Raw genomic sequence first — 12,951 nt, 5'->3', positions numbered from 1 at the left:
TCAGCTGAAAACGTCTTTATTTTAATCTCCAAATGTCGTTACAATGATTCCAATAATATAATGTTTCTTGCATTCAAACATAACAGTTAAATTATAAATCCATACTTTAACTCAAAACAATACAGAAGACATATAAACGTATTTATTAAACGTTCGTTCATTCGTTATACAGCCGTCGTTCTCTGCCTGTTTTTGATTATTAGGCCTGTAGAAAAATCACAGTATTGCCAAACGAATATTTGAAAACTGGCATGTAAGAAAGTGTGTTAAGCACCTAGTGTGAGAAAGACTGATGTAATCAAGTTTCAAGGTTTCTAAACAGTCTGGATTCGCACCAGTTTCTTCTGCAGATCATTGTTGTGTAATGTTAATTCCTGCTGATTTAAACAGCGCTCGTCTTGCTTTTGCTCTTCTTTCCAGGCGTCCCGGTGTGTTTCGCAGCGTTGTTGTTGTTGTTGCTGTTCTGGTTCCCGCTGAGGGTTTCCATTAAAGAGCGGAGCGTCCCGAACGCTCGTCTGCTCGACTCCGGCTTGTCTTTTCCAGGTTGGACTTTGGCGTCGGGTGCGGGTCCGTCTTTACGTGGCGGCTCGTCAAACGTGACTCTCAGTTTGAGGTTCTGAGAGGTCTTTCTGCGAGAGGACGGCGACTTCAGGGCGCTTTTGGGACTCGTGGTGACCTTCTGTCCGTCGGGGAGCTCTCCCGTCACCTCGGTCTTGGTTTCGGGGTCGCTCTGGTCTGACGACGGAGACGGGTTGTAAACGTCCACGGATTTGGAAGTCCTGTGAGCGAAGGAGAACTTTAGCTTGTGGTCGTGGGGCTCTGGGATGGACAGCTGCGTGGGCCGCTCGGGTCGGGGCTGCTTGGACTCGTCCGCAGGATATGCCGCGTCACCGTCTGATTCGCTGAGCGAACGCTGCATGATCTGCTTCAGACGCGCCAGCTTGAGCTCCCGCCTCTCGCCCGGCCCCAGCCGTCTCATTGGTCCGGCTCCAGGCCCCGCCCCTGGCTCCGCCTCTCCATCCGTCTGCCTGTCTCTGGCAGCCGGCTCTTTTCCCAGCAGCGTGTGGACGCTGTCCGAGTCCATGTCTCTCTGGATGCTCTCAGAAGACACTTCAGCCGTGAGCGTCATCTCAGGCCATGAGCTGCACGAGACGGAGAGAGACGTCTGTGAGACACACACATCTGCAGAGGAAACACTCCTGATGCTGGGCTTCGTTTAGTGGTTTCATTCAATTTTAATAACTGAAAAAGATGCCTAATTAACTGAAATAGTAAACCTTTAAAATTTAATAATTTATTCAGATTTTCAAAAATCATAGTACCTTATGAAATGTGTTCTATTTTTTACCAAATTCCACATTTTCTATTGTAATTTTTTAGTGGTTTCATTAAATTTTAGTAACTGAAATGATGTCTAATTAATTCAATTCATGAAGGTTTAACGATTTAATAATTTATTACAATTTTAACAACAACAACAGTGCTGCATAAAATGTTTTATTTTCCCCAAATTCTGTTTTCTGTTGTAATTTTGCTGTTTTTTTTAAATGTAAAAGAATGTCTAACCAGTTCAACTCATTAAAATTTTAGCAATAATGGTTCTTTATGAAATATGTTTTATTTTCTCCTAATTTTGTGTTTTTTAATTTATTTATTTTTTGCATTCCATTTTAATGGCTAATTTTAATAATAAAAAAGGACATCAAATCAACTGAATTCATAAAAGTTCTTAATTTATTAATATTTTTAACAATAACAGTGCCCTATGAAATGTGTTTTATTTTTCAGAAATTGTTTTCGGTTTAAATTTTTCTAGAAATGTTTTAATGAAATTTTCATCAAAAAGTATGTCTAATTAGTTTTTTAATTTATTCTGAGTTATTAATATGTTAACAACAAAAGTGCCCTATCTAATGTGTTTTATTAAAAAAAAAAAAAATCATATATATTTATAAAAATTTTATTAATCTTGTAAAATGCAATCAAATTAAATTGAAAAAACGTTTTTAAATTTTTTTACATTTTTTAATTTCTTCAATTTAAACTGAACTTTTATTTTGGGGGGTTGTTATGAAGACCTTTGAGTTTCTGTGTGTTTTATTAAGTTGCATTAATATTATTAATATTAACACTTTAGTTGTTACTAAGTACATTCTACTGTGCAATAGTAATATACAGTATGTCTGTCATAATTTCTTCAAGTAAAACTTTTATTTTGCCGGATTGTTGTGAAAATCTCGGAGTTTCTGTGTGTATCTGACCATAGTTTTCTGAAATGATGTAATGCTGTTGAAGTGACTCTCAGAGACACACACGGATTTAGATCCCAATCTATCTGCAGTTGAACATTCACAGACACTGCCATATTGCCATCTGATTAAACGTACAGCCCTACTTTGATTCATACATCCATATTTCCCCCTCCTGCTGTCTGTCAGGCATTACTCAGGGACATGAGGAAGCGTCTGATGATCAGACCTGGGTGACGGCGGTCTGTGGGTCTGGAGCAGCTGAAGCTGGTTCTGTAGAGCGACTCGAGCCGTCGACTGTCTGTCAGAGTCAGAAACACAGGCTCAGGTCAGTCAGCGCTCGCACCAGTCAAACACCGATCAGCTGAAGAAGACTCTTACTCCTGCAGCTGTTTGGTCAGCTTGACCACCTGCGACGCCAGCGACATGCAGGTCTCCACCACCACCAGGTACCTGGAGCAGGTGCTGTGACCCTGCCGCTCGGCATTCTGGGACGCACGCTCACCCTGCTGGTTCTGCACCGTCACGTTCGAGCCATACTCCACCAGAGTCTGAACGACAGAGACGTGATGTTACCATTACAACCAGTCCGTTTAACCCTTCTGTGAACATGTTCATATATTTATCACATGAACACCAATAATGTTTAGTACAGAAGCTGTTTGTGATGTGTGTGTCGTGTGGTCAGTGAATGAGAGCCAGTGTTTTTCTTTCTGTGTGTAAGAGAACAGAACAATCCTGCGTCTCTCAGCATGGCAGAGCAACAGGAAATGGGAGGGAGAGCTGCTTCCTGTCTCTCTCTCTCTCCGCTTCCCAGACAAAACAGACAGAGTGGCACCTGAACGCAGCTGAGGTGTCCGAACTGAGCCGCCACATGCACCGCCGTGTTCCCGTTCTGATCCGCCTCGTCCAGAGATATGGCCTGTTCCTGCATGAACTGCAGCAGCCACAGCAGCACGCGCTCCTGTAACACATGCATGTGCGGCGGTCAGTCACATGATCGGGGGATCGTCTGTGTGTGTGTGTGTGTGTGTGTGTGTGTGTGTGTGTGTGTGTGTGTGTGTGTGTGTGTGTGTGTGTGTGTGTCGCTCACCTGTCCGTGTCTCGCGGCGTAGTGAATGAGACTGGGATGCTCACGAGTGCAGCTGAGCTCAGCGATGGCTTCGGTTTCACTCACCATCCAGCGCACACACTCCAGATGACCGTTCTACACACACACACACACACACAGGACAGTTACAAACATGATTTTCTACTCACAGGTCAGAGAGCAACATTCTCATCCTACAGATCATCTGATTGGTCAAACTCCTGTAAAGAAGTCGTGGGAAGTCGTGGCCTACGTGGGAAGTCGTGGGAAGTCGTGGCCTAATGGTTAGAGAGTCGGACTCCCAATCGAAGGGTTGTGAGTTCGAGTCTCGGGCCGGCAGGAATTGTGGGTGGGGGGGAGTGCATGTACAGTTCTCTCTCCACCTTTACCATGACTTAGGTGCCCTTGAGCAAGGCATCGAACCCCCAACTGCTCCCCGGGCGCCGCAGCATAAAAAAAAAAAAAAATGGCTGCCCCACTGCTCCGGGTGTGTGTTCACAGTGTGTGTGTGTGTTCACTGCTCTGTGTGCGTGCACTTCGGATGGGTTAAATGCAGAGCACGAATTCTGAGTATGGGTCACCATACTTGGCTGAATGTCACGTCACTTTTTCACTTTTAAACGCCCACGAGTGCAGGATGATGTCATCAGTGTTTCCGTTCTGTTCTCCTGGAAACAAACTTGCTTGTTTATTGTGTGGATGTTTAGTAGTTCACTAGATCAGGGATTCCCAGACGTTTTCCATCCGCTGAATCCCTGTAAGCTGGAATCTTTACTTGAAGATATTCAGTTAATATTTCTATAATTTAAGGACACATTTGCATGTTCACGATTCTCTGATCTCAGTTAAAGGGATATTTCACCCAAAAATGAAAAAGACCCCATGATTTCTCACCCTCAAGCCATCCTAGGTGTACATGACTTTCTTCTTTCAGACAAATGCAATCAGAGTTATATTAAATAATGTCCAGGCTAATCCAAGCTTTATAATGGGAGTGGATGGTAGCCCAAAAATTGAAGTCCAAAAAATTGCACCCATCCATAAAAGTACACCAGACGGCTCTGGGGTTTTTCTTACAGAAACACATTGCGTCGCTTCAGAAGGCCTTTAATCACCCCCCCACCCCCACTGAATCATTTGAATTTATTTTGACTATTTTGAATTTATTTTGTTTATTCTGACTATTTTGTTAGATATTGTGATGTGAACTGCGATATAATAATAATAAAATGATTGTTTTTATATTATTACTATTAACTCCAGAAAAGAAATGAAGACAGAAATAAATGACTATTGTAATGATTCATTACAGATGTTTGATAATTATAATAATAACTGTATTTTCTACTACAAGTTACAATAGTGAGGTCCTAATTTCTTCACTTTCACATGATGAACCCTCAAGATTTTATTTTATTTATTTATTTATTAAATTGCAGGCAGACCTTAAAGTCTGTGTTTAATTGACAACAGGTTTATAAATGCTTCTTGTTACAAATCTGGCTTCTGCTTCCAGTCTTTTGAGAATTGCACTAAACCATATTGTGCTTTCAATTTTATTTTGATTAACTGTGCAGTCCTATTTATTTATTTTAGTTTTACATTTCTATGATTTATTTATTTATGCATGCATGCACGCACACATGCTCAAAAAGCATTCTTTGCACCTACTAGCCATGGACTAGCATGCGGACAGTGTGAGTGTGTGTTACCCTGACGGCGAGGCCGGCGGGCGTCAGCTGCTGCGTGTTGCGTTCGTTCAGACAGTCCTCGCCCAGCAGCGAGGTGAGGTGCTGCAGGCAGTCGGCGTGACCCTGAGCCGCAGACACGTGCAGCAGGTTGTTCCCGTCCTCGTCTCGGATGCGCTCCAGGTTCTCTGCCGCTAAGTGAGGCTGCAGACAGACGGTTAGATCACATCACGAAACCGCTCTTGATATTTACACATATGAGAGGTCACTCTACAATACAAACACACTGAGATTCAGAACTCAAATCAAACCTGTCAGTTTAACCCTCAGAGCCCCTTCACTTTCGGGTCACACCTGACACCTTCACGAAGTGACCGAAGCCTTGAAATTAGGGATGCACAATATTATCAGAACTGTTGGCCTAGTGTCATAAAATACAAGTAAGTAAAATACACAAATATCATTAATATGCTTGTGTTTCTGAATAAATAAAGCAGTAATCGATGTCATAAAATCACGAGTCTGTTTAGATTTAAAGATCAGAACTATAGCTTACATGAATAAAAATCACAGACATGACACTTGGAAATTATTTTATATACACAGATTTATTCATTAATGTCATATTTTTTCAAACGGTTTATGAAAACTTAAATACAAAGAGCTCTAAACAATTTTTTAGTTATTGTTGCTTTAGACCATCTATTAATGTTAAATCCACAATTGAAATGTTAAGATGTGAATTACATCTGTCCGGGGAAAAAAAACAAAAAAAAAAGCAGAGATTGATTTTATTTTAGTTATTTTGAAGGCTTTCATAATGTTTATTAGTTCTAACAAATGGTTTTTTGCTCAAAACTAACCAAAATGTAAAAAATTATTTGTTTATGATTTCCAGGAGAGACTTGGTGGGAGATATATATCGTATCGGCTATTGGCCAAAATGATTTGAAAAATATCAGCATATTGGATATCGATAGTATCGTGCATCCCTACTTGAATTTTTTTTTTTTTTTTTTTTTTTTGAAAAACAGTGTAATATTTTTTTGTTTAAAAACATTTTTGCTTTTTGTATTTAGAGAGAATTTTATTAATACTAATTAATATTCATGCAATAACTATGAACCATTTTTTCCCGTTGAAAAGAATGCAATTTTTTTTCTAATTTTTTTAAAATTAATTTTCCATCACTGCAGTATTTCAGGTTAAAACAAAGACTAGCTGTGCACTTTTCTTTCTGCATCACGGATGATTTGTAGATTGTACACAAATTTTTTTTTTGCTGTTTTTTCACATTTTTCCTTTCATTCCTTTGGTGGTCATTTTTTACCTTTTTTTTTTTTTTTTTTAAACCACCAGCCTTTTCCAATCATGCCCTCAATTTTTTGTGTGTTCACAAACCAAATCCCATTAAAGTCACCAAATTTCATTCCGTTCCAACAAAGCAAGTGATTTTTTAAATTTCAAAATGTAAATTTTTTGGTCAAAAGTGATTGTTTTCTACTCTTGGTCTCTTTAACACGCGTCGTCAAGGAGGTTCTGAACAACTCCGTTCAAAGTATTTTATTATAGTTCACACTATTATTAACCCTTTACACAATGTGTAGCTGTCGTCGTCTTTTAAGACAACTTGTTCACAGTAGTCTGTATACAGATAATAATAATGTTTATGTTGCAAATGGTTGCGTGGTTTGCATTTCGTCTTCATGTAAAGGAGGCGGGGCTACAGTGTGAAGTCAGCCAATCACACTTCCGTTTCTGCGAGGGACACGCCTCTTCAAATTGAGTGTGTGAAAATGAGGATGATATTGGTGCAAAAAACGGCTAACCTTCTAAACCAACCTTGAGAAGACACATCATATATAAATCTGAAAGTGAATGAATGTCGGAGGAGATGCTCTCACCAGCAGCGAGATCTGTCCTTCTCTCACGATGTTCAGGATGTTCTGCGTCTTCTTGGCTTCTTCGTCAGCTTCTCCAAACGTTCTCCAGGGCTTGTCCTGCTTCGGGCCTTTGGCCGGCTGAAGAGGGAACGCGTCCGGGCCGCCGTCGGCTTTGTCGAGGTCCGGCTCTGATCCGTGAGCGCTCTGTGCCCTGAGATAGTCCTGATCCACAGACTTGGACTTCCTCATGTGGGGCCAGCTGACGGGCGAGAGCACACAGAACTGTGTCCCGCGGCTCAGGCTCTCGGAGTGTGTGAGCGTTGATGCTTTACCGCCGCCGCTCCTCTTCTCTCGCGGCAGGGTGGCCGTCTGCTGACTGGACTTGATGTACGGCACGTCCAGGATCTCGTCCATGTCCAGGTCGTAGTGCTCCAGCTCTCCGAACACAGCTCCGTTCATCGGCAGGCCTCTGCTCTTGTCTTTGCTGGCCTCGGCGCTCTGCTCGCCGCTCTTCCCCTCGGCCTCCGGCTCCGACTCCTGCGGCTGGTGTTTGAGTGGAGACACGCGCTTGACCGGCCGGAACTTACTGTAGACATCAGCGATGCCCGTGGGCTTGATTCCCGCTCCGCCGTGTGATGCCGCGCTACGAGCCCAGTTGATGCACGGAGCTGAAACACACGAGAGCCAACCGTCGTGATATGAACTTCTTACAGACTCTTTAAACACTGATGGGAACACACCAAGGTATGCGAGTACTCTAAATTATTATAAAAAAATTATTAATAAATTATTTCTATAGTGCTCTATACAGCACAGACTGTTTCTACAATAATAATGAAATCCTAAATTAAATCATTTTGAAATAAAAACAAACATACACAATAAAACACTGTCTAAAATTAAATTAAAAAGAAAAAAACACTTAAAATTAAATAGTAAAAATTTATTAAAAAAATAAATTGTTACTAAGCAGCTTCGCAGCAATAAATAAGAAATTGAAATCAAGTATAAATTAATCATTTTAAAATAAAAACAAACCATCAAAATAAAACTTACTAAAATCAAATAAAAGAGGAATTTATAAAGAACACTAAAAATTAATAAAATCAGAAATATTAAAATCAGAAATTTTACAAAAGAAACAGCAGCTTCGCAGCATTAAATAAGAAAATAACAGAATCACTAATTCTATAAATGCATATTTATAGTTTTAATATCCACATCAAGCTGTTTAACTAAAGCAGTGTTTCCCAAACGAGTCTCACGAGCTAATGTCATAAAAACTAAACACTGAAATAAATTCATTTTGTAAAAATATGCAAAATAAAACATTTACAGAAAAATTTAATAAAAGGTACAATTTAAATATGTTTAAAATAAAAACAATAAAAGTTAAATAATCCATAAAAGTAAAAAAAGTTTAAATGAATTATTTTAAAATAAAAACAGATTGTTTCAAAGCAGCTTCACCGTAATAAACAAAACGTAAGAACAGAATCAGTGATTAAATATGAGAACAATTCAATTTCAGCTCTACAGAAGACAATAGAGTCATTATTCAGATCAGTTCAATTAGTGTTACTGCCAAATTCATCAAATTCTAAAACAAATTCAATTTGATTTTTAATTCAGAATTCGTTTTTTTTTTGTTTGTTTTTTACTATAAAGCAGTTCTACAGAAGCCAGTAGTATCATAATTCAGCTCAATTCAGTTTAGTGTTGATTCAATAGAGTTCAATAACAGTGTCAGTGTTGAAAAGTTCAACCAATTAGATTCTTAATTGAGCTTCAGTTCTGAAGCAGCTCTACAGAAGGCAATAGAACCGTTGTGACTCCAGTTTAGATGTGAATGACTGGTGTATGAAGCTCCTTCAGTACCTTGTCTGTCGTCGGTCGCTCCATCGTGTCTTCGGCACAGCTCAGGAATGCTCTTAGACGAGTACTGAGACAGAACACACATCAGACGGTTAAACTGTAATCTACGTGAACTCTATTCAGCATAATGCAATCATATTTAACATTTAATATACTTTAAACTGTTTAACCACAGCAGCGTTTCTCAGAAGAGTTTCAGGAGTTGATGGAAAGCTAATAATTAAATCATTAAAATTAACAGTTGAAATAAACTATTTTAAAATACAAACATTTACATACAATGAAAACAAAAAGTTACATTTAAAATAGTTTTAAATAAAAAGCATATAAATATAAAATAAAACAAAAAAAATTGAATATTATTAAACCATAGAAATGAAATGTTGAAAAAAGTTATTTCAAAATAAAACCCAAAAAATTAATATTTACAAATTAATGAAATAATAAATGTAAAATTTAAACCTTATAAATAAAAATTAAATTGTAATATTAAATTAAAATAATTAAATCGATGAAAGTAAAAACAAATAAAAATAAAAAACTTAAGAAATATGAAATATTTTATTTGTTTCGCAGCATGTCATGTGACCATTAACCAACATCAGCGAATAGTTAAACCATAAAAATGTAACATTTAAATAAATAGGTGTAAAATAAAAATAAAATAAATAAAATACTTACTAAAAATTGCTTAATACAAATTAAAAGTTGAAATAAATCGTTTTAAAATAACACTTTGTATTTAATCAAAAATTTAAAATTTAAATGAAAAATAAAATGATTACTAAATATTAAATAATAAAATGTTAAATTCAAATAAATAAATCAGAAACGAATCCAAATAAAACACTTAAAAGAAGACATATTTTATTAGTTTATCTGCATGTGAACATTAACCAACATCAGAGAACCGTGAACATGTGAAAGTGCTGATCATTTATTGAAATATTAACAAAATCTCAGGAGTAAATATTTTAGCTCAAATGGGCTCAGCTTTTTTAAAATGTTTGCTGTATTACACCAGGAGTCGACTGATTATCAGCACCGATATTAAGCTTTTTATGGTTATCGGTATCATTTTCAAAACTGATTTGCCGATAAAATAATTTTATCAAAGCCCTTGTTATTCTTAGTGTTGACATTAATTTTCATTTTTACACCAGGCATACATATCGGTTCAAAATACCGGTTATCGGTCTACTTGATCTATAATAATCGCTATCAGCCCTGAAAAACACATAACGGTGGACTCCTACACTAGACAGCAGATTCATATCAAAAATGTTTCAACTCCGTGTTCTGATGTGGATCACGTGGAATGAAGAACCATACGGCATTTGGCTGATTCATCACACATGATCATAAACTCACAGGTAAATCATCAGTGAAGTCAATCTCATCCAGATCCAGGTATTCAGGAACGTCCATCTTCAGCCAGCATTCTGAGACACACACACACACACACACACACACACACACACTACAGGGTCAAACATCAATCAATGTACTACATTCGTGTGACGTCACTGCGCGTGCCGGGGGCGGGGCTTGAGCTCGTACATCAGCACGGGATTGGATGGTGGGGTTGTGGGCGTGGTTATCAGAGCTGAACGTGAGTTAATTAAACCAAGTATCTATTTAACCACTGGTTAACATTAACCAGCAGATGACCAGAGGTGAAAATAAAGTCGTTTCAGAGTTATTTATACTTTGATGAAAAATCATGAATCATTTTTCGCGTCCAGAATAAGTGATGAATCGGTCAATAAGAGCAGAATCACGAATAACCGAGTCACCGATGCTCATGTTTCACATCCAACACAAAACAAACTGATAGATATTCATGAGATGATGGAGATGCAGCTGTCTGTGTGTGTGTATAGTCTCTCTCTCTCTCTCTCTCTCTCTCTCTCTCTCTCTCTCTCTCTCTCTCTCTGTGTCTTTTGTTTCTAGCATTAGCTTTAGCATCTCCCGTGCTCTCTCCGTGTTTCTCCGGTTTCCCGCGCGTCTCTCGTGTCGGATGTTGTGTGTGTGTGTCGTAACGTTACCTCGAGCCCGCTGCTGTCTGTCGCCGATCGTCTGTCTGTGTTTCTGCCGATTAGCGGATCATCTGAAGAATGTGACACGAGCGCGCGCCTCCTTCAGCGTCCTCAGCGCGCGCACACACACACAGAGACGCGCATTCGCAGACACACGCACGCGCCAGCAGAGGGCGACAGACACAAACAAACTCAAACCCTAAACGAAAAACATTCACATCATGAATCATTCTACAGTCGTGGCCAAAAGTTTGAGAATTACATAAATATTGGAAATTGGAAAAGTTGCTGCTTAAGTTTTTATAATAGCAATTTGCATATACTCCAGAATGTTATGAAGAGTGATCAGATGAATTGCATAGTCCTTCTTTGCCATGAAAAATTAACTTAATCCCAAAAAAACCTTTCCACTGCATTTCATTGCTGTCATTAAAGGACCTGCTGAGATTATTTCAGTAATCATCTTGTTAACTCAGGTGAGAATGTTGACGAGCACAAGGCTGGAGATCATTATGTCAGGCTGATTGGGTTAGAATGGCAGACTTGACATGTTAAAAGGAGGGTGATGCTCGAAATCATTGTACTTCCATTGTTAACCATGGTGATCTGCAAAGAAACGCGTGCAGCCATCATTGCGGTGCATAAAAATGGCTTCACAGGCAAGGATATTGTGGCTACTAAGATTGCACCTAAATCAACAATTTATAGGTTCATCAAGAACTTCAAGGAAAGAGGTTCAATTCTTGTAAAGAAGGCTTCAGGGCTTCCAAGAAAGTCCAGCAAGCGCCAGGATCGTCTCCTAAAGAGGATTCAGCTGCGGGATCGGAGTGCCACCAGTGCAGAGCTTGCTCAGGAATGGGCAGCAGGCAGGTGTGAGCGCATCTGCACGAACAGTGAGGCGAAGACTTTTGGAAGATGGCCTGGTGTCAAGAAGGGCAGCAAAGAAGCCACTTATCTCCAAAAAAAAACATCAGGGACAGATTGATCTTCTGCAGAAAGTATAGTGAATGGACTGCTGAGGACTGGGGCAAAGTCATATTCTCAGATGAAGCCCCTTTCTGATTGTTTGGGGGCATCTGGATGCGATTGTTTGCCGGAGAAGAAAAGGTGAGCGCTACCATCAGTCCTGTGTCATGCCAACAGTAAAGCATCCTGACACCATTCATGTGTGGGGGTTGCTTCTCATCCAAGGGAGTGGGGCTCACTCACAATTCTGCCCAAAAACACAGCCATGAATAAAGAATGGGTACCAAAACACCCTCCAACAGCAACTTCTTCCAACAACCCAACGCAACAGTTTGGTGAAGAACAATGCATTTTTCCAGCACGATGGAGAACCGTGCCATAAGGCAAAAGTAATAACTAAGTGGCTCGGGGACCAGAATGTTGAAATTTTGGGTCCATGGCCTGGAAACTCCCCAGATCTTAATCCCATTGAGAACTTGTGGTCAATCCTCAAGAGGCGGGTGGACAAACAAAAACCCACTAATTCTGACAAACTCCAAGAAGTTATTATGAAAGAATGGGTTGCTATCAGTCCAGAAGTTGATTGAGAGCATGCCCAGTCAAATTGCAGAGGTCCTGAAAAAGAAGAGCCAACACTGCAAATACTGACTCTTTGCATAAATGTCATGTAATTGTCGATAAAAGCTTTTGAAACATATGAAGTGCTTGTAATTATATTTCAGTACATCACAGAAACAACTGAAACAAAGATCTAAAAGCAGTTTAGCAGCAAACTTTTTGAAAACTAATATTTATGTAATTCTCAAAACTTTTGGCCACGACTGTAGAGTTGGTGTGTTTTTTTTTTTTTTATCATTCTAGACTAGAAGGTCTGGTCAGGATTTACCTCACATCTGAAGAGCGTATAAAAGTCTAACAATGTAAGTCTTTATTATCACTTTTTATCAATAAACATATCCTTGCTGAATAAAAGCTTTTTTTAAAAAAAAAAAAAAAAGAAAAGAAAAAAAAGAAAACTCCTAACTTTTGAAGGGTAGTGTATTTTATTTGAATAAATGCTGTTCTTTTTAACTTTATTCATCAAATAATCCTGAAAAAAGTATCATGGTTTCCACAAAAATATTGTGCAGCACAACTGTTTTCAACATTGATAATAATCAA

General features: G+C 38.9%; 1 protein-coding gene across 1 annotated transcript; it reads right to left on the bottom strand.

Moving 5' to 3' along the window:
* LOC109075449 (synuclein, alpha interacting protein) lies at positions 1-10,984 on the bottom strand. The gene is made up of 10 exons (XM_042761501.1): positions 10,834-10,984; positions 10,157-10,227; positions 8,789-8,852; positions 6,932-7,578; positions 5,052-5,231; positions 3,343-3,456; positions 3,088-3,213; positions 2,631-2,800; positions 2,479-2,550; positions 1-1,142 (listed from the first exon to the last, which is right to left on the bottom strand). The coding sequence occupies exons 2-10, from the start codon at positions 10,211-10,213 to the stop codon at positions 383-385; spliced, it is 2,190 nt and encodes a 729-aa protein (XP_042617435.1). The 5' UTR covers positions 10,214-10,227; positions 10,834-10,984; the 3' UTR covers positions 1-382.
* Between the last annotated feature and the right edge of the window lie 1,967 nt (positions 10,985-12,951).

This window comes from Cyprinus carpio, chromosome A8 (assembly GCF_018340385.1).
Source record: "Cyprinus carpio isolate SPL01 chromosome A8, ASM1834038v1, whole genome shotgun sequence".
Lineage (NCBI taxonomy): Eukaryota > Metazoa > Chordata > Actinopteri > Cypriniformes > Cyprinidae > Cyprinus > Cyprinus carpio.
Note: the sequence above shows the minus strand (reverse complement) of the source record. Positions and strands in the feature narration are given on the sequence as shown.